At 41.7% G+C, this 23,015-nt stretch overlaps 2 protein-coding genes across 5 annotated transcripts in view; one reads left to right on the top strand and one right to left on the bottom strand.

Moving 5' to 3' along the window:
- LOC109039213 (uncharacterized) overlaps positions 1-23,015 on the bottom strand; it is a 289,108-nt gene that overhangs the window by 107,595 nt on the left and 158,498 nt on the right. For all 4 annotated transcript variants that reach the window (XM_072304393.1, XM_072304394.1, XM_072304392.1 and 1 more), the window contains one exon: positions 8,531-9,012. In XM_072304393.1, the coding sequence (XP_072160494.1) occupies positions 8,531-8,644 (114 nt within the window). In that variant the 5' untranslated portion in view covers positions 8,645-9,012. The remainder of the gene's footprint in view (positions 1-8,530; positions 9,013-23,015) is intronic.
- Positions 842-11,653, top strand: LOC140225449 (uncharacterized). The gene is made up of 4 exons (XM_072304391.1): positions 842-1,134; positions 2,203-2,463; positions 9,996-10,227; positions 11,422-11,653. Exons 1-3 carry the CDS (start codon positions 869-871, stop codon positions 10,138-10,140), a joined length of 672 nt encoding a protein of 223 aa, XP_072160492.1. The 5' UTR covers positions 842-868; the 3' UTR covers positions 10,141-10,227; positions 11,422-11,653.

Raw genomic sequence — 23,015 nt, 5'->3', positions numbered from 1 at the left:
AGAGCATTCCATTTCGTTTGATAAATTTATGGTCAAAATGGCTTTTTACTTTGGTTGGACATATTGACCCAACGGTCTTAACCTACGGTTAAAATTTAACAAATTGACGGTGTAAGTCCACAATCACGTATCTCGGTTTGCGACGTTGTAGACTTCCTGTCATACTTTAATTTTTAAGTGGAAAACTACTTAACGGCACGTCTTGAAAACTGCCGTGGTTTTTCTTCTCTGTGCAAAAAAAATCTGCGAAAACTTCAAGGAAATGATTTTCTCTTCTTTAAAAAATAAAATAGGAGTGGATGTTTTCAAACACAGCAAACGAGATACGTGGTTGTAGACTTACAAGGTCGAAATGCTTTGAGTACCTGAAAAATTTTAGCGCACTGGAGAAAAAAACACATTGGATATAGAGTACAGACTCTTGAAAACATTGACAAGAAAAAATACTCTTGATTCAATCGAATTTTTGCTTGTATCAAAACGAAATCTGCTTAAATTAAGAGGCTTGGTTCTTAATTTATAAGCTAGATTCTGATTGAATCAACAGTACTTTTTCTTGTCGATGTTTTCAAGAGTCTGGACTCTAGATCCAATGTGTTTTTTTTTTCCAGTGCGGATGATTAAACCCGCAAGAAAATGCGATCATAGAGCTAGGCAACTAGGCCCGAAACAAGCATACGTATTTCCCGCTACAATTGAGAATATATCTTCCTAGATTATCGATAGTAGAGCAACATCTCTCGGAGGAGAGATATGAACAGCGATGTTCGCGGCATGTTCTTATCACCACCGCTAGATGTCTGCGATAAAACACAAACATTTGAAATGAGCTGCATCACCTTCAGTGTTTATTTGTAAACTGTTCGAAATGGACGCGCGAATCTCTAAAACTACCAAAACTCAGCCGCTCATAAAAAAATTCTCCAACTGTGAAGTTAAGTCTGTAGTGCAATTTTTGTGCCGAACGGGAGAGTCAATGTCTGAGATTCATAGACAGATTGTGCATGTTTATGGTGCTGCCGCAATTTGTGAACGGGATATCGTTAGGTGGTGTGCAGAGTTAAAATCGGAAAGCAAACTCCGAAGTCAATCGGCAAAGTTAGAAAACGTTGGCATCGAAAAGACCATTCCAAGGTAAGTACCGTAAGCGTGCAAATTAATAAATTACTTAAAAGAAAACCACAAACTTTGAGTAAATTGTTAAAACATTAACAAGTATCTAAAAAAACACAACCAGGCATACCACTCTTGAAGGCCTGGGGTAAGCGGTGCGACAGAAATGCTTAAGTATTGATGTCGCCCAAACTCTTTTTATATTTTGCATTCACAACCCTTTAAGAAAAAAGCTAGGGACTGGATAAGAAATTCCCGCCAGTATAACGTCATTAATATTTACGATTTTCACCTCTTCTGTTAATTTTCTTCGTGTTTTACTTTGGCTACTTTTTCTCACTCTGTGGCCATAGAGTACATAGAGTCGTAATGTAAGTGGGAGAGCTGGCGCCACTTTTAAGCATTTTCCATGTCCCGAATTCCGAGACACCTGTGTGACGCCGGGTCACTTTTTCGATAGATAATCGATTGTTTGCGATACACGGGTACCCGGCCATCCGATGACAACAACAACAACAACAACAACAACAAAGGAGGAACCACGTATTCCACGCCGCCATTTTGGATCGAAAATGTATCGAAAAAGTGACCCGAACTCGGCGCACACCGGGCTCGGAATTCGTCGAGCAGAACATGGCGCCAGCTCTCCCACTTACATTACGACTCTATGTACTCTATGTGTGTGGCATACTATAATTCCTGGGGTGTCTCAAATAAAGGAACGGAATTTATTCCAAGTTTGCTAAATGGACCCAAAAAATTCAATTTTTTTTTTTACAATCATGAGACTATAAGCGATTTCTGTCCAAACTATACTGACTTTATGCATAAAATTAGAAATTAATGCAGAAAAAATTCTCAAGGAGGTATGCCGGACGGCTTTCCAGTAAAAATGCAATTTACGAGTGAAAATTTTGCACCACTGAAACCGTTTCCATGGAAAAGATTAAACTGCCCACCTGGCAATCGCTAATGTGGCTTGGTTCATTTATGCTTAGCGTCGTCCATTTTAGAATAACTAAATTATAAATGATATTTACGAGGATTGTCGAAAGCCTGCGTCAACCGTACCTTATCACTTCATTGCAGTTCGACTACAGAGAACTCTAATCCCACACCGTCCCCTGCTTTCGGCCCCGGACAAAACTTCGTCACTTCGACGCCGATCGTATCAAGCACCAAAGGAGAAGTATCATCAACGTCTCAGCTTTCGACGTCGAACCTTCAGAATACCGGATGGGCGGATCTACCAACCGTGATCACACTTCCGGCGGACGAACGCCCTCCGTTGACACAAGTGACCCGTGCCTTGTGGCCGATAGAGTTGACCCAGCCGTCATTCTCCTTACCGTGAGTACATAGAGTACATAGAGTCGTAATATAATGAAGTGAGCTGGAGCCATGTTCTGGTCGACGAGTTCCAAGTACGGTGTGCGCTGTGCGCAGAGGTAACAATCTGTATTTTTCAAAACCCTTAATTTCGAAGGATCCGCGCTATTAAATGCCGTAGAATTGAACTGCGTCAAGCAAAAAGGAACCAAGCCACATCAGCTATTGCCAAATTAATTGGGCAATTTAATTTTTTACATGAAACGGTCGTGCGAATTTACGTGCGAATTTCAGTGAATTTTCAGCTCAGTGCGAAGCAAATTCCTCAGCATTTTCAAAGAAATCCGCACAAACGTTCTCTAGTAAAATATTAAATTGCCCTGTTGCTAATGTGCCTTGGTTCCTTTCTACTAAACGTGGTCCAATCAAACTTATTTCTGCTAAACGGAACTAAGTGCATTAAGACACGAGCCCTGAGATCCATAAGGATACATGCATAACAGGGCTCATGTCTTAATGCACATAGCTCCGTTTGGCAGAAATACGTCCAATTGGACCGCGTTTAGCAGAAAGGAACCAAGGCACATCAGCCACTGTCTACTTTAACCGGGCGATTTAATTTTTTACTAGAGTACGTTTGTGCGAATTTCTTTGAAAATCCTACGGAATTTGCTTCGCACTTAGCAGGAAATTCACTGAAATTTGCACCTAAATTCGCACAAACGTATTTCTGTCAAACGGAACTATGTGCATTAAGACATGAGCCCTGAGACCCATAAGTATACATGCATAACAGGGCTCATGTCTCAATGCACCTAGTTCCGTTTGACAGAAATGCGTCCGATCCTGAGTCTCGAAACATTCAGATCTCCCGGACGCAATAACTCGGAGACCTCACGTACGGATTTCCTCGAGCTCTCGGCACGAGAGACGGAGGCACGCGAAATAAATTGGCAATTGTGTAATCTGGTTTAACCGCGGAGGCAAAAGTATTGCGGTGAAGTATCAACTACCGACGGGGCGGCGCACGGCGCACGGCGGTAATATCGTATCGGCGAACATTTACGAGGACCGGGGGGCGATCGGAGTAATAGCGGCGGGAAAGGCATCCGGGCAGGGGAAATGAATGAAGGACGAGGACGACGGGGGTAGGAATAACATCGGGACCCCTGTTGCCAAACCTACCTTAGGCAAATTTTATTTATTTTACCTGTCGTACACGGATTTTGTGAAAGTACCTGTGTGTAGGGACAGCACGGAAATGCCTAAATAATGCCGTGATAGCGAAGAGAGCAGTAAATGTCAAATTTTCGAAACCGAGTTTCCTTCAAAATTCGTCTAAACTCTTATAGATAAAATTACTAAAATTGCTAAAACAGTAAAATTCATCTCAATAGAGAATTTGCAGGTGTCTTAAATTTTGTGAATTTCATCTTTAAAATGATACTTCTGGGACAACTGAGTACGAGGATATCCTTGGTTTCTAAATTGAACAATTATTGGAGAAAATATGACAAAATAACCTAATCTGCTAAGATACATGTGTTTAAATAGAAAATGCTGCCAGATGACGTCATAAGGCGGCACATTTTCTCACTTTTAAATCTATTTTTCTCTAATTCCCCATGCCAGGAAAACATTATGAAAAATACCGCTAAACTCAACTCATTAAGCACTTTCAGATGAAGCAATAAAATTTGTGTGTGCGATTCTCCATTATATCAAAACGAGACAGCAGAATTATTATCCGATATTATATTTAATCCGATATCTGAAGTGCACAAAAAATGACGTGCGGTTTTAGGCAAGGCAGCAGAAATAAGTGACAATATTCCTCAAGAAAAATATATAAGCTCAGAAAAATTCAGTACTTTTTCAGTACCTTCATTTGACGAAATTCGAAAAATTTCAAAAATTTTACTTTCTTCCTTCAATTCCGATAGTAATGACAAAAAAATGAGAACAATTCTGGACCTTCTTACGAAACCGCACTTTTTCAGTACTTCGGACCGCTCTTAAAAAATCCGTACGAATCCCGGAAATTCCGGACTTGGATACACCCTGCATATCCTGTACTTCAAAAGAATGAAAAACTGTCATGAATGGAGATGTTGCATGTGTGAGGGATTTGCGATTTGACTGTTGATTCTTATGTAAAAGTTCGCGAGAAACACGATGGTGCCACTGGTTTTCCCTGAAATCAACTTCCAAGCTCAAAAAAAGCTCTCAAAGTGAGGCCAAAATGGAGGGGATATCCCGCCCTGAGTACCCTGAGAGTCCACCTCTACATCAAAACAAACTCTCCATGCAAAGATAGGGAGCAAAAACCTACATTGACAGGGCTGCCACTTTATTTGGGGACTCCAAAAGTGAAAAAAACGGCAACCCTGCTAATGTATTTGCTCCCTATCTTTGCATGGAGAGTTTGTCTTGATGTAGAGGTGGACTCTCAGGGTAGGGCGGGATATCCTCTCCATTTTGGCCTCACTTTGAGAGCTTTTTTTGAGCTTGGGAGATGATTTCAGAGAAAACCAGTGGCACCATCGTGTTTCTCGCGAACTTTTACAAAAGAAACAGCAGTCAATTGCAAATCCCTTACACATGCAACACCTCCATTCTGACACAACTTGTAATTTGAGACTGCCCGCGCCAAGTTTGGCAACGCAGTGAAGCGAAAAAGTAATCTAGTGTGAAATATTATGGTTGAAATCGCAGTCTCGACCAATATCTATGAATATTCTTCTCCGAACGGAGGAGCGCACACCGAGTCCCATTTCTCCTGTCGTCTCGTGGGCTTGCAGAAGCCGCACTACGGATAATTTTTTTTTTTAAAGTAGGGTTCTAAAGCGTCCCGCAGAGCTCGGCGAAAAAGTTATTGCGGTCCGTGAAAGGTCGCTTGACATTAACACCCTCTTGAGCGGTGATAAATGAGACGCAAAGTTGTCCTAAGTTTATGCTAGTATTGCATGGTCATGCAGTGAGCCTGTCGGCGAGAGACGGCGATACAGTTGAAGTGAAGTCATTTTTTATGAGAGCAGGGTGGGGGTAATGCTGATGGTGACAGTGGTACAGGAGGTGGATACTGGATACCGGCCCCAATAGCACACCGAAAAAACAAGTTTGTTTTAGAAAAATTGCATTTTAATTAGGGCTCTTAGAGCACCCAACCTTCTTACACAAAAAATGTCACCGCTAATCTTTAGCGTACCTGTGTACGGAGAGTATGGACACTGGGCGTTATGGAGGGCTTATTGTTAGGGCCCAAAAATGGCGGTGCTATTTTTTTGTTTTAAGAATGGGAGGGGGGTTCATTGCCAAATTTTGACGGTTGTCACCAACCGCACTTGCTGCCAACCTTACTGTATCCAAGATGATTTTTCTCGGAAACAGCAAATGATTAGCCGTTAAACTATGTAAGTGCGTCGTAACTAAGCATTTGAGTAAAGTTCTCGTTGCGATATGCAAATAAAACTACATTTTGAGTAATTTTGCGTTTACATTTACTTACAGCGTCTGCCATTTTTATGCCCTAGAAGGCTCCATGCAGCCTAAGATGGTTGAACCAATCAGAGGTGGTAACCGTGGTGACCAAACTCTCCCCATAAAGTACGTTAGTATAGCCGAGCCGGTAGCCGGTGGTGGGTCTGACACCAAGCGAGTGCAAGGATTAAAGGGCGCTCTGTGCTGTACGCGCAATGCGTGAAGTATTCGTGCGGTCTTGTAGGCGCTAATATGCGTCTCAGGCCAACTGACCGAATGCACTGCGTTTGGCGTAATGCGAGAAGTATTCATGCAGTCTTGTAGGCGCTAATATGCGTTCACGCCGCGCCGACGGCTGGCTCGCGCGACGCTGAAGCTGCTAATTTATAGGTTGGCTGCCCTTTTGGACCCTAAAAGCTCCATGACCTAACCACAAAATTACCGACTTATCTACACTCTCTCTGTGTAGGTGCTCTGATTGTAATCTCTCAGGAAAAAATTGTTTGAGGAAAAATAAAAACTTGATTTCTAACCATATTTAAAACAACATCGGCATTTTAATTTCTAATGGAATGGACCTGAAATCAAAGTATAAGGAAGGAAGAGGAAGAAAAATAAGAAATAGATGTGAAAGAAGAAAAAGGAGAGGAGAAAGAAGACGAAGAAGAAGAAAAAGAACAAGAACAAAAGGAGGATAAAGAACAATATTAAAACGAAGAGGGAGAGGAAGCACTGGAAAAAAAACACATGGGACCTAGAGCCCAGACTCTTGAAAACATTGACAAGAAAAAGGACTCTTGATTCAATCAGATTTAAGCTTAAATCAAAAGGAACTCCGCTCAAATTAAGAGGCTTGGTTCTTGATTTAAGCTTAAATCTGATTGAATCAAGAGTATTTTTTCTTGTCGATATTTTTAAGAGTCTGGACTCTAGATCCAATGTGTTTTTTTTTTCCAGTGAGATTCAGAAGAAGAGGAAAAAGAAGACGAAAAAGAAGACGGGGAGAAAGCATCTGCATGCGGAGAAAGATTGGTAGCACGTACGTTATTGTTCATAAAACGAGCTAGAAATAGTAGTTCCTTATTGCGAAATGCAGTCCAAGTGTAACGCCCTTGAAACGAGCCGGCTAATTTTTCGCCGCGAGAGAGTAACCGACGACGAAGGATTTCCCGGAGCTCTGCGTATTTGTTGGGAAATTATTCGGTGGAAAAATAATTTTCCGCCCGTTGGGCGTGGCGCGAGGGGATGCTTTGATTTAAGGTAATATTTTAAAGTATATCAGACGGCGTAATGAAATACGGGGCCACGAGGTCCTGGCTCACTCCCGCGCGCCGGGTAAATTGATTATGGTTGTTAAAATCCCTCCTTGCTCTATTATTTCTTGGGCACGTATGCAAGAAGGCTCGAGGGAGACGCAAATTTCCGCCGTCGCACAGTGGGTCGCGTCAATAGGAGAGGTCGGACAAAATTTGGAAAAATTAAAGGCCTATAACTCCGTTCATGCAAACTTTTGAGGTTTTAGAAGTGGTCCAATTGGTTTCCTCGTGAAATTTTATTCTAGAAACACCCCTAAAAGTTTGAAATGTGACGAAATAAACATCAATATTTACAATCTTCGTTAAAAAATTCATGTTCAACTTGTTCCAAAGACTCGTTCCAGTGTGCGCCTGGATGCAACTTTTGGTGTTCAAAGGATAAGCTTGTTGCATACGCTTAAAATAGAAGGCTGGCTGACTTGGCTCTGGAATTTGGAATAACTTTAAAGGCTTATAACTCCGTTCATGCAGACTTTTGGGGTTTTAAAAGTGGCCCCATTGGTTTCCTCGTGAAATTTTCATCTAGAAACACCCCTAAAAGTTTGAAATGTAACGAAATAAACATAAAAATTTGCAGTTTTGGTCAAAAATTGTGTGTCCGACCTTTCTGATTGACTCGATCCACTTTGCGACGGCCGAAGTGCAAAACCACGTATCTCCGTTTGCGACGTTGCAAACTTCCTGTCATACTTTATTTTTTCCATGGAAAACCAGTCGACGCAATTTCTTGAAAATTTCTTCGATTTTCCTTCCCTGCTGTTGAACTATTCTTTATAGATTTTAAGCTCTGAGATAGGTTTATCTCTCTTCTAAAAAATAAAATATGAGCAGAAATTCGCCTCACAAAGGATCGAGTCAATAGGAGAGGTTGGACTTTGGGAACTTTAAAGGCCTATACTTACATCCGTTGATGCAAACTTTTAAAGTCTTAAGAATGGGCCCATTGGTTTACTCGTGAAATTCTCTTTCAGGAACACGCCTTAAAATTCAATACGCGACAAATTCAACATCGAAATTTGCGGTTTTAGATAAAAAATTGCATGTCCGACCTCTCTCATTGACTCGATCCACTGTGCGTCTCAGGGATGTAAAACAAGGAGGGGCCATTTCACTGTTCTGAGGAAAAACGCCGTGTGAAAATCCGAAGGTTGGACGTATTTATGCTAAAAGGAACTATGTTACACGCAATCCCAATGCACATAGTTCCTTTTAGCATAAATATGTTCAGTTTACAACGGCCCAAATTCAGACGAAGGAATACACAGGAGAAGGTTGATTGTGATTAACCTTACCTTAAATTGATCTGGAATGGAGCTTGTGCTGGACATCCATTTGCCGGTCTCTCGACTGGAACAAGCCTCTTCCATCTTATCGCTGACGGACAGAATCATGTCGTCTAATGTCATTACATTAATTTCGAAATGGGGATCTCCGGTAGTAAATTCCGAGGGTTTGAACACCGCATTCGGCCTGCACTAAGATGTTCTCATTTTCACCGATAACGATCATTAGTTCACTGCCACGCACTTCGTCCGAAGCAATCCCATTTCTCGGGAACTAAAACTTCTTTTCTTTTTTATTGCACCTTGAACAGTAAAAATTCTCGATTCTTGCCCGACTATGGTAATTTTCGTTTACAAAATCCCCTTTAACGCAGCTTGTTGGAATAGAATAGAATTTTTAGAATTAAGGATATTTGCCTCAGAATCATTCCGGAAGGATTGATGAATGAACGACAATCTAATGTCTATTTTTATCCGAAGAATCAAGGGACCTGGAACAAAGAAAGAAACAAAACGTCAGCAGAAGTTAATCATCACAATTTTGTAAAAAAAAAGTTCTCGTAATGTGCGTTCAAAGTCAACATATTTACAGACGCATAAACCCACATAACCCTACGAAAACGGATCGATAAACAGAGTGTTTGCAATGAATACCTAAATAATCGATTCTTTATCATAGCTTCAAATGGTAAAATATCGAAAATCGATCGTTTGCGCCTCGCCACTGGACGGATGTCAATGTAAGAAATACACATGCCTCTGGACGCTTTGTAAATTGTTCGATCTGTTTACATCCTTTCAAGTCCCAACGCTCCCAATACTCCCAAAAAATTGAAATTGTGTAAAAAACTTGGGCTTCGACGTTATTTTGAATCAATAAACACTAAAAGTACTAGTAGTTGAGCAGTAGGACTATTTCAACTAAAATATTTCGATTCATTGTTCTCATATAAAGTTTTGAATCATCAATTGATCAAACTTCTTATCGAACAGCAGCAAAACAACTGATAAGATCGATGAGCACTTCCTATAAGATCTATTCCCAGTTAGTGTAGAGTTACTCACCACTGAGCAAGTCTAAGTTTTGTGATTCTGGTAAGAATAGTTCTCGTGCCACATTTTGTTCTTTCGTTCACATGCCGGGCCAATTTTAATAATTTCTGCGGCTGTCAAAAAGAGGTAGTCCCTAAATGGGCCCGTTCTCCTTAGATTAACCCATGGGGGCCCGCAAAGCGCATTGGCAGATCCAGATATTTTGAATGAGGGGAGTGGATTTTTACTTGACCCCATACACTCCGGGGATTCTAGTGGGTGTAAAATATCCTTCAGGAGTATTTTGGTTTTTATTCGGGCAAACAGGGGGGAGGGGGCTACGCTCCCCGCTATGGCTAAGCGCCCCCCTGGAGGTTGGGCCGTCTAACGGCGAACCTCATAAAATTATTTTATATTTTAAATGTTGACTAACTATTTGCAGAGGAGAAAATGCTGTCGTGGGTGGTGACTCTTTTGCTTGTGGCAATGGTTCAAGGCGGACCTTTGGGGTCTATACATATGGAAAGTCAAGTGAAAATCGAGAAACCTCAGATTGGGAGACAACCGCTGAAGACGATCGATGTTGAGAAAGTGGATAAAACTGATGGCGTGGACCTTCTTATTAAGTGCCACAAGGAGTATATTCAAACTTGCTGCGAAGGAGATCACTATAAGTAAGTTCTTGAATTTGTTTTAGATGTTACAGGCAAATGTGAAAACCTAGGCTGATCACAATGTGACAAAATCTTGTAAGCAAATCTTACATAATTTTTCTCTTAAAAGTTATGTAAATATGAATGAGGTCCCACTAAAAATATTTAGGGGCCCTTGTAAAATCCTGGGGGGGGGGGGAGAGGTGGAAAGTGTGGTAATTAGCAATTTCAAAGGGTCGAATATTTTACAGGCATACAGAAACGTCCTATTCATGACGTTGCTTTCCTGTCATATTTCATTTTTTTATGGCAAATCAAGCATTATCCTAGAAAATCTATATGATTTACCTTGCTTCAAGTTAGCTTTGTTTTAAAAGTTGAATGGAAAACTATAAAAAGTATCGAGCAATGAGCTAACCCGAGATCAGGTGGGATTTATGTAATGCTAGGCCGAATAAACTGAATAGTATTTGGGTGAAATTCAATCACATAGTTTTTTTTTCTAAAGTGAGAGATACGATTCTGAGACGTCACAATCGTCACTTCACTATGGAGGCTCACAGGAGCGAGGCGTAAATGATCGATTTTTCCCCATTTGAAGCTAAGGAAAAAAATCGGTTATTAAGGTGCTCGTTGCAAACACCCTGTATATCGATCCTTTTCCATAGATTTAATTGGCAGATCAATCGATACATCGCGAAGTGCTCGACACGCCACTGGTGGCTCAGTTGTTCAACTATTAATGTCTTAGATCACTCATTTGTCAATGTGCGACGTGTCTACATATACATGGTCCGTAACTACAAAAAAACTCATTCGGTATAAGGGTGAGAAAAAAATCGGAAAGATTCAAGTATTTGGAACTTTGCTGAGAACGCACAACCATCCTTTCTTTTTAAAAGAGACAGGTGCACTCTGCTGTGAAATTGTCACTTGGCAGTTTCTGCAACCCTAGGAAAACTTCAGAGATGGGACTGTGAATAAAGTGCATTTTCTTTTCGCCACAATAAAAAATAATTTGCAAAGCACCGATAAAATTTAGGTGACTTTCAGTACATACTTGCTCATAATTCTTGGTTTAGCCTCTTTCATGTAACCGAACCTTGACAGGTTGAATGTTTTCTTCATTATTTATGAATGTTGCGACTGTTGCAAATGTTTCTAATAAGTTCGCGCTTTCACAGATTGTCATACGTGTTCGATTTTATTTTTCAGGGTGCCAATGTACATCCAAACCGAAAAAGGCTTTGAAAAATGCTCTGCTTACGCTAGATGTTGCAAACTGTAGGTCAAGCGAAATGCCAAATATCCTCATTCAAAACCGAACTGCACCAGGAAATGATAATTTGATCACATGAAACCTCTAATCGATTGAGACATTAATGTTATATTTTATTTTAGTCAGTTTTCTTAGCTATCAAAGCTTATTTTTCAAGCTGAATTGTAATAATAAAAAACTATTCCGAAACTATACATAAATTCCGAAAGCAATATCTAGATCTTGAAACTCCCCACATCGAAGACAAAGATAAATTAAGGGAGCCTATATAGCGGCTATATAGGCTCCCTTAATTTACTATATAGCCCCCATGTAGGTCCGTCTCTGCTTAGCATGACCAAGACGAAGAAGAAAAGGCGGAAGAAAGGAGCATACAGAAGGAGAATCAGAAGAAAAAGAAGAGACAAGAAAAAACAAGCAGTTTCCAACGCCCAAGCGTTGAAGGGCGCTTCTTTGACGTAGCATATTACTACCAACTTTGTACCCGAAGACTGACGAAGCTGGAATTTAAAGTGGGATTCTTTAACCGCAAAACCCTTAAAACTTCAGATCGATCGCGAAGATCTGAAACTTTCCACAAGTACTTTGTGATGAATTTAGTTGGTGGTGAATGGAAACATAAAGGATGCACTGTAAATCAGACGACGGGAAAGAGCGGCGGAACCTCTAAAGCTGGTGCGTCAACGCGATCTAGCGGACAGCGGCGTCGCGACGCCGCGAGGTAGGGCGCGCAGGTCGCGGGGGAGCGGGGGCCGCGTGAAGAGGAGTTCAGCAGTGGGTGGGGAAGCGCGGGTCGCGGAGAAGAGAGGGACCGGCCGGCCGGCGGTGACATCGGCGCTGGCTGGACCCATATTCACGGCGTGAACGCAGGCAGCGCTAATGTCTCCGCTAACTGGAGTTGGGGGTCCTTATTCATTCTCTTGGTCCATGACATAACCTTAAACCTTCCGCTCAATGCCGCAAACAGCTGACGTGTCGATGCTGCGCCAAGAAAATGAACCAATCACAAAGTAGCACAGTAATACGTCACTAAAATGAAGAGATCACGTGACTGTTCGTAATATTTTCAAATCGATCTGAAAGTACTGCCTCGGATATAAGTATTTAAAGCATAAGGAGGCCCTAAAATACTTTAACCAGGTAATACGTCCGTGCGAGATTGTTATGCTTAAAAGCAAAACATTTCACGAAAACTTTTACGAATACCAGATGCAGAAAAAAATCAAATTTTCCCGGGTGTACCAGAATGGCGTCATTACCCATAAGGCAAAAGGGCATGTAGTATAGTACATGTTACATCGGGGGGGAGTCGAACGGTTGGAAAGGGCGCATCTGGTACCCAGAAGCGCCCAATTAAGGGAGCCTATATAGCGGCTATATAGGCTCCCTTTATTTACTATATACTATCATAGCCCCCATGTGGGTCCGTCTTTGCTTAGCATGACCAAGACAAAGAGGAAAAGGCGGAAGAAAGGAGCATACAGGAGGAGAATCAGAAGAAAAAGAAGATGGAGGACCAGAGGAACAATACTAAGAGGACTAAGATTAACGTAAATAAAAAAAGATGAAAAATCTAAAAAATAATCAACATATTTTGAAAAGCGCGCTGTAAATTGACGACAATGAAAATGAAGAGCGCCTTACATCGTGGCTAGAGTACCTTTATAGACAGAGTATGGCCATTTCTGTTCCGGTTTTTCATTGGTCGCGTGAAAATAGGCTGACGCGATGTTCTTACAGCCGTAAATAAACAAACAAGATGGCTGTTATCAGCAAGCAAGTTTGAGGTTATGCACATCTTACATCCTCCTGTGATAAAGGTGAAAGGCGATTTAACAATATTTTCGTGTGTTATTCGTAGATATGCTAGTTTAAATTGTTACTGCCGTATAATTGAAATTTTTGTGAAATTTAGCTTCTTATCGATGTTACGGTGAGCCGCCCTCTTGTTTGTTTATTTACGGCCGTAAGAGCATAATGAAGCCTAAAAACTCGTTGACCAATCAAAAAGCGGAACAGTTTTCCTGTAGTAAAAAGATACCAATGGCCATACTCTGTCTATAAAGGTACTCTAATCGTGGCAACAACGCACGCACCTCGTCGCATTCCCCCGTTAATTTGTTCGGGAAAAAAAAGTGTTGAGGAGGTGATAATGGAGAGGCGGACCGGGCAGAGTTTGCAGGGCATTTGCATGCGCGGGAAAAAGGAGGTCGCCGAGTTTGAGTTTTCACGGCGGAAACGGGCGGCGAGACGCGAAGCGGTGGGGGGAGGGGGGGAGGAGAAGATTGATTGATTTATCTTTTAAATTGAGACCTACTCGCTGAATGAAACACCTCTACTCTTCCTCGAGGCGATTAGCGCCGGTCTCAGAGAGCGGGAAATTGTTTTTATGAGATCAGGAGAATATCCAAACGGGTATATAATTAGTGTCCCGATGTTTTGGTTTGAAGGCCTGGAAACAGCCAAGTTCCGATACCCGGATGATCGTTTTGCATAGTTCATATTCTTTTGTTATATTCCGTGCGATTTGCTTATATTAAATCCTCGTAGAAAAACCACCAATTTGCTAAATACAATTCTAGCTGGAGCGCACTTCGGCTATGCATTCACCAGCGCAAAAATGTCGAAGGAAATCGACACGCCCAGCGTGCATAGAGGCTATTTCCATTTAAATCTTCCGTCACATTCTTACGGTGCAATGCTACAACTATTTGAAATCTCCGGAATGCGTGAGGTATCACGCCGCATTTGAAGGCGTTTTCAAAACAGCCAAGTTCCATTTTCGGAATAATCGCTTTGAATAGTTCATATTATTTTGTTTCCATTTCTAACCACTTGTTTCATTATAATCCTCCTATATATACCACCCATTTGCTAAATACAATTCTAGCTGATGTGCATTCATGACTGCAAAAATGTTAACGGAAATCGAAAAGGCCAGCGTATATGAAGGCTATTTCAATTGTAATCTTCCGTCACATTCTTACGGCGCAATGATACAACTATTTTAACTCTCCGGAATGCGTGAGGTATCACGCCGCATTTGAAGGCGTTTTCAAATCAGCCAAGTTCCGATACCCGGATTATCGTTCTGCATAGTTCATATTATTTCGTTTCCATTTCTAACCACTTGTTTAATTATAATCCTCCTATAAAAACCACTCATTTGCTAAATACAATTCTAGCTGATGCGCACTTGAGCACATTCATGACTGCAAAAATGTTAACGGAAATCGAAAAGGCCAGCGGGCATGAAGGCTATTTCAATTGTAATCTTCCATCGAATTTCTAAGGCGCAATGATACAACTATTTTAACTCTCCGGAATGCGTAGGGTATCACGCCGCATTTGAAGGCGTTTTCAAATCAGCCAAGTTCCGATACCCAGATTATCGTTTTGCATAGTTCATATTCTTTTGTTATATTCCGTGCGACTTGTTTATTTTTAATCCTCATAGAAGAACCACCCATTTGTAAATACAATTCTAGCTGAAGCGCACTTCAGCTATGCATTCACCACTGCAAAAATTTCAGAGGAAATCGACAAGCTCAGCGTGCATGAAGGCAGGCCCGCCACAAGGGGGGATATTGGGTCCCTGGTACCGGGGCCTGGGCCCCGGAGGGGGCCCGTGTTACCCATGAAGAACCACTACGAATTCACATGCAACCCTTGTTTCGTAAGAAAAAGTGAAAAATTTACCCTAAAAATCTCGCAAAAGGTGAATATATTTTCAGAAACACGCTGGGGCACTGTAGAATTCTTCTTTTTTCAAAGAAGTATACTTTTTGGAAAATTTCTATCTATTTTCAAGATTTTCAGTACAGAGGGATACTTTTAGTAACTGCGTCTCATTTTCTTCCGTCGTCCGGGTCTCCAGTCCGGGCATCCTCGACTTCAATGGCTCATGGCTCAACTCCCTTCCCATAGACAAACAAAGGGGAGTCCAGGGGGGCCTGGCCCTCATAGAATTTAAAATAGTATCATATGCCCCCCCCCCCAAAAAAAAAAAAAATAAAAAATTTCCAGATGTTTTGAAAGCAACAATTCGCGAGTATTTTGTCCTGAAAGTATAAAAAAAAACATAATTATTCCGCAGAAATTGATGGAAAAAATTCTTTATGGAAGCTTCAAAATGCGTCCAATTAGTCGTATAAATTCCAAAATTTCTCGGGGGGGATGCCCCTCGGACCCCCCCCCCCCCCCATCCGTGCTTGGGGCCCGGACCTTAAAACTGGTACCAGGGCCCGAGATGGGATGTGGCCGGCCTGACTAAAGCATTCACTTACCAATTTTCACACGAGAAATTCAACGTAATGAAGGCTTGGTTTTTCCAGAGAGAAAATATCGCATTCGAGTGAAGTTTCGATATCAGTATCGAATGCGATGTTTTCTCTCTAATAAAACCACGCCTTTATTACGTTGAGTTTCTTTGCTAAAATTGGTAAGTGAGTGCTTTAGTCTCCTGACAACAGAATTGCGATCTCAAAAATGGAGAAAAAATGAGGAGTAGCTGAAAAAATGGGACCAATTGATGCGATATATCGCATGCCGTTCTGACACAGAATATGGCGTCCATCGAATCACCTAACCGGGATAAAAAGGAGGATATCGATCTTTGTTTATTGATCATCTATGTATCATCCGATATACAACAGTGTAGACAGGGATAAAACGGGATGTATTGATATTAACCGGGATAAAAGGGAGGACGTGGATCTTTGTTCATCGATCTTCGATATATCGTTCGATATGATTTTCTAAAAAAAAGGAGGAGAACCCGGAATAAAGTCGGGGTAATGCGCGATGTTGTGCCCACGTTCGGCGAGCAGACACCACACCACACCGCGGCGCGACGCGACCCGGGATCAAGGCTCTGGGAAAGTTGCAAGAGTCACGTTTTGATGTCTTCCCACATAATAACGGAGCCACTTGCCTCCTCCGCCGACAGCCGTAACTCGCCCCCTTGTCCCGTCCATTGTGTGCATGTTGATATACTTTATATTCATGTTCAACAAATCCACCTGAAAAGGCTCCTATACGAGCTCTCCGCGCACACACCATGCCGTTGCCATATCGCTAAATATCAACTTGGTGCGAGGCTCGAAATCGAATCTATACTGAAGAAAGGCATCGGATATGATTTTTTACGATCGAATACCCTGCACCAGACTGCCGTGATAGCAAAGAGAGCAGTAAAGGCAAAAATGAAGTTCTGAGAAAACAAGCTCAGAAGCGTCTGAGCGGAAATTCCTTTTGAGAGAAGCCTCCGTCCTTCACGGGAAAAAAATTAGGTAGCATTTGCCATTCTGGTTAATAAACGGCGCTAGACAGAGAGTACAGAGAGTATGGTAACTTTCATCAAAATTATCGTGAGAGTAACAAGATTTTTCCTTATTGTGACAATAATTTTGGTGGAAGTTACCATACTCCCTGGTTGTGCCGTTTTTTAACCAGAGTATGGTAAATGCTACCCAACATTTTTTTCCGTGTTTGTAAAATTGAAACCGATCATCCAAAAGACTCTTAGAAATCGTTTGGACGCAACTCTAGTTAGGGTAGTACCGCAACATTTGGGTTAGTTACCTGATTTATTGGGGCACTACCATAATTAATTGGGGTACTACTACCATTAATTGGAAATGTCCATATCATCCAACAACCTCATGCTTTTTTTTCCGTGAGTCAATAATTTCATGTCCGACTTCTGTAATTGACTCGATCCTTTGTGCGGCGTCGCCTTCGAAGAACGCGAAGGGACCGGGGAATCTGCGACCCCGATGGAATCATTAAATGACGACCGACGTCATTCTATTGTTTCACTCGTGGGGACGACAAGTAACCGCGGGCGGGAGGCCGAGAGGCCGGTCCTTCTTAAAATATCGAATTTCGAGCGGGCGCCTTTGCAAACACCGCACCGGGCGCCCGGGCGCTGGCCCCGAATTCCGCGACCACCGTCCGAGGAAAGGATTCAATTAGTACCTAACTAATTAAACTTCAAATCGATTCCACCCGTGTCAAGCGCCAAACCGTGTCCCATGCCTCGGCGTTGCCTTCTCGCCGTCGATTTCCAACCCTCGTCGGGATCAGGGTTCGAAACTCACAGGCGCCAACTACAGTACCTATATTAAGAGAGTATGGCCACTGGTGTTACCACCTCTGATTGGCTCAGCCATTTTAGGCTGAATGTTGCCCTTAGGACCCAAAAATGGCGGACGCCATAAGTTAATGTAAAGCAAAATGACTCAAAATGTAGTTTTCTTTGCTTATCGTAACAAAAAATTTACCCAAATGCACTATCGCGACTTCTTTACATATTTTTACGGCTTATCGTGTGCAATTTTCGAGAAAAATTATCTTGGACGTAGTAAGGTTGGCAGCAAGTGCGGTTGGTGATAACCGTCAAAAGTTGGCGATGATCCCCCTCCCATCTTCATAAACCAAAACAAAGCACCGCAATTTTTGGGTCCTAAGCCACTCCATGGGGCCCAGAGGCCATACTCTCTTAAAGGTGCTCTAGCGCCAACGCGCCAAACACGACCAAGAAATCGGTCATGGCGCCTAAAAAATGAAGGCTCTGCTCCATCGTGGCCCCTAAAAATCCCCAATCCCCCCCCCCCCCCCGAAAAAAAAATCCTAATTTTTTGGTTGGATGATTTTTGGAGCATTTCTCCTCCTCAAGTTACAGATATTATTTCTGCACCTACAACATCTTGGGTCTAACTTTTCACTAAATGCGCCGTGATAAAGTCAATTTGACCCCTAAAAATCGAGCTTGATGGGCATGGCTTCTGAAACTCAAAGGTGAGTTTCGAACACTGGTCGCGATAGAGTAATTTTGTGGCTACGTCATTCGATGGATCGGTATGTCGCAGGCGAACGGTAAAACCGGGCATTTTGTTCAATGACTAGGGAAATAGTCGAATATTTTCACTTAGAATGAAATTCTAATTCTTTTTGTCAAGATAGACTAATTTAGGGGCTACGTCATTTCATAGATCCCCTGGTAAAAATTGGCGTTAGGAGCTGCGTTTTAAAATACAATAGGAATTCTTATAGCCGGCTAAAGAAGGCAATAGAAAATCATACAGCTGGCTGTAGAAAGCGGAGCAAATCATATAGCCGGGCTATACGAAGCGATAAAAAAGTATACAGCCGGGCTATAGTTCCTATCACCGGGCTTTACACTTTATCGCCATCGGCTATAAAAGGCTATAAGAAATTGTGTAGAAATTCGTGTGCTTTGGAAATCATAAGTTTGATACGGAACCACCATAATATTTACAAAACACACATTATATTTTCCTTTAATACATATTTTTTTCATCAATTAAAATGAGAATAATCCTTACAGGATGTGCAAACATTTCAAAATCATGAGTTGAAAAACGCTAACTCCGCGAGATTATACGAGTACTAGGGGGCTACGCCCCCTGGCCGCTACGCGGCCCAACCCCCTGAAGGCGCTCCGCGCCATCAATGTGCCGCTTCGCGGCCCTATTTTTACCCTCCTATCAGTGTTAGTTTTATTTTTCCCCTAAAAAATTACGATATGAGGTATACTTTAATTTTAAACTTTACATAAAATTACTTTAAAATTAAAAGGACGCGTTTTGGAATGACTGATTGATGAAATATTGCAGTAAATCAATGAACAATGATAGTCCGGTAATAATTAAGATTTCATGAGTCGGGGATCGATCCCACATTGTGTTCAATGTGGACGCACTCGGCATCTTAGACGACTCGGCCACCGCTCTACATAAGAACTATGGAGCGAATCTTGTGAAGATAAGTGTAGAGCTGATGCGCAGGCTACACAGCTACTGCGCAACCTCCTTGACCACTGCGCATCCTCCCGCGCATAGCGGTAGCAGCACCGGAGCATTCTGTAAACTCACTCACTTTTATAACGTGATTTTAAAATAACCTGGGTCCTTTTTCCAAAATCTGATTAGAGCGGGCTCATCGAGGGCCTATTACCTGTCGATCTACGCAAAAATCATGGAAATCGGCCCGGTAGAACGCTCAAACGAACTATGACAAAAAGTATAAATTTACATTGTTTAAATGGGAGAATTCGCAACTTTACCACGTAATATAAAAAAACCTGGGCCATATTTTGAAAATCTGAAAAGAGTTGGCTTATCTAGACACAATTGCCCGTCGATAGCCGCAAAAATCATGAAAATCGGCCCGGTAGAACGCTGGAACTAAGCGTTACCAGTTTCGCAAAATTAGGAGGTCTTGGAGCTTAGATATTGGAGCCTAACACAGAGCGGAGCAGCGCGGCGCGCGGCGTGCTGCCAGCGATAAGCGCGCACTAGCGCCTACAAACCTAACAGGGATACTTCACGCATTGCGCAATGCGTGAAGTATCCCCGTTAGGTTTGTAGGCGCTAATGCGCTTTTCGCGCTGGCTGCCCGCCCGCCGCGCCGCAGCGTGCCACGGCGCTTGAAGCAACTATTTCACACGAGAGGTATTGCACAGTATCATACGAAATTGAAGGCGCTCCATCATATTAGGAATGGCAGGCATCCTTCAAAAGTACGGAACTTTCCGCGCAAAATAAATCGAGATACTACGGCCCAAAAATAGAGCGGTAGTCCAAAAACTCACTGAGTCCTAGCATCCGTAATTAGTAACATTTAGCATACACTTTATCGCCTGGCTGTTGCTTAATCGGCATCGGTTATAAAAGGCTATAAGAAATTGTGCAGCCGGCTATAGAAGCTATTGAAAATCTAAGGGCCGGCTTAAGGTCTATGGTATTTTGGAACACAGATTCTACTGCCAATTTTTACCAGGGTCGATATGTCGCAGGCAGACAGTAAAATCAGGCATTCTGTTAAAATCGCGATAAAATCGCGCTTTTATCGCCCGACTGTTTATCGCGATATTTTCGAAATGAAAATCGCGGTAAATGACGATTTAATCTCGATTTTATGGACAAAATTCGATCACGATTTTATCGAACCAAAAATTGCGATGTGCAGAGATTTAATCGCCGTACGTAGCAATTTTTAATGCGATAATATCTCGATATATTGCCACCGATAAAATCGCCATTCATCGCGATCACTGCTTCTTGGGCTCATCTTTCCACTTGCACATAGTTCCTTCTAGCATAAGTACGTCCAATTGCGCTTCTAGCAACATTCAAATACACTCGAACCAGAAGAGGAATTTCGTGGAGCTTGAACTTTGGCAACGTTCACAAAGTTCGCGTCCTTCACGGGTTGAGTGTCAGCGAGTCGCCTCAACGAGAAGACTAACACTGTAATTGTGGCCCCGTGGAATTCTAGTGAGAGCGCCCCATTCCACCTCAACTCAAATTGTGTCTGCCTCCATGAATTGGGTCCCTCACACCCAGCGCAAAATAGCCTTCATGGAGCATGGGTCTGTTGCGAACACAACTGCAGGAATAATGACAGAGAGGGTTGAAGTATTCATTCTTGAGGAGCCAAAGGCGCGTGCTCGTAGTCGTTTCTTAACATTAGTAGATCCAGCAAATCGGCAACATTGTTTTTTCTCCATTTAAACCTATGGAAATGTATCGATTCTTGGAGGGGCCATGTGCTCCAGTGGCGTGGCGTGCTTTTGCAATAAATCGACTGATCTGTCATCTTTTATGGAAAAGGATCGATAAATAGGGTGTTCACAACGAACACCTTAATAAACGATTCTTCAGCACAGCTTCAAATGGGGAAATATCGATAATTGATCATTCACGCCTCGCCACTGATGTGGTCCGACAAGAATCGATTATTTAGCACGGTTTAAATGGAGGAAATACGTTGTTGCCAAACTGCCAGATCCGCCTCCGTTCGTGAGCACCTCCCTCCCTTAGGGTGATCTCATAAGGTTTGCACTGTCGTTACGTGAGGTTTAAGGACGCCTGTCACGTAACTCGCCTTACAATGCTGTATTGTAAGAAGGACACTAAATTTTTACGAAACTTGAGTAAAGTTCAACGGTTAGACTTTCGTAAATTGTTCCGTGCAAGGAATTGCTATGATTTGTCATTGTAAAAAAAAAAAAAAAATAAATAAAAAAAGCAAGAAAAGAAATACACTGCAGATTTTGCCAATTTTAAGATAGGTCTCTTCCTACACGGAGAAAAAAACTTCGTGCACGGGACCCGAAGTTGAGGTCATGTGGATCTTTGAAGTTTTCTGATCACGCATCCATCGATCATCAAGTTTTGAGGTCGAGCTGCCGAAGTTCGGGTCAGACATCGAGGCACTTCGGTATGGACCGGAGTACTTCAGATGTGTGACCCGAACCCTTCGGAATAAATCGAAGTACTTCAGATGTCTGACCCGAACTTCGGCAACTAGACCTCAAGTTTTTAGATACGTGACCCGAAAACTTCAGAGATCCATATGACCTCAACTTCGGGTCCCACGCACGCAGTTTTTTTCTCAGTGTACACTTAAAAAAATAGTTCTGTTCACAGGGCTCCTGCACTTCTTTTGTAACAGTCCCAGAAGCTTCCGTCATGAGGACAGAGTACTCTGTTCGCACGACCGAAGTTCTGTTCCCACGACCGAAGTTCTGTTCTCACAAGAGAAAAATTCTGTAAGAGTAACAAAGAAACTACAAGAGCCCTGCACTGGAAAAAAACACATTGGATCTAGAGTCCAGGCTCTTAAAAACATCGACAAGAGAAAAATACTCTTGATTCAATCGGATTTTTGCTTGGATCTAGATGTCCAGATGTCCAACTGACAAAGATTGTAAAATTTTACGTTTATCTCATCACAATTTTAATTAAAAGGGGTGTTTTTTTTGAAAATTTTACGAGAAAACCGATGAAACTACTTTCAAAACATCAAAATTTCATACAAATGAACACTGGAAAAAAAACACATTGGATCTAGAGTCTAGACTCTTAAAAAACATTGACAAGAAAAAATACTCTTGATTCAATCGGATTTTTTGCTTAAATCAAGAACCAAGCCTCTTAATTTGAGCGGATTTCTTTTTGATTTAAGCAAAAATCTGATTGAATCAAGAGTATTTTTTCTTGTCAATGTTTTCAAGAGTCTGGACTCTGGATCCAATATTTTTTTTTTTCCAGTGAGGACAGAGTGCTCTGTTCCCACGACTTTTTTTTTTTTTTTTTTTTTTTTTTTTTTTTTTTTTATTTCAATAAATTGTACAACCACCCCTTACGGGGGTGTCAATCACAATTATTTTAATATTGTAACTTATAGTACTTAACCTAATGATTAAGTCTATTTTTTTAAAATAAAACACTCTACATTCACGCCCGTTTTCGTTCTTTACGTCTTATACCTTCCCTCATTCACACAGCTCAAGGTATAAATACAAAATACAAAAATAGTAAAATAAAAGTAAATAAATGAAAGAAAGAGAATAAATCCAAGTAACATAAAAATATAAAAATTAGAAAACAATGGTATAAAATAAAAGTTCCCACGACTGAAGTTCTGTTCTCACAACAGAAAAATCCCGTCAGTGCAACAAAGAAACTGCAGGAACCCTGTGAACAGAAGGCTCTGTCGT

The sequence above is a fragment of the Bemisia tabaci genome, chromosome 9 (assembly GCF_918797505.1).
Source record: "Bemisia tabaci chromosome 9, PGI_BMITA_v3".
NCBI lineage: Eukaryota > Metazoa > Arthropoda > Insecta > Hemiptera > Aleyrodidae > Bemisia > Bemisia tabaci.
This window is presented reverse-complemented; position numbering and strand designations above follow the sequence as displayed.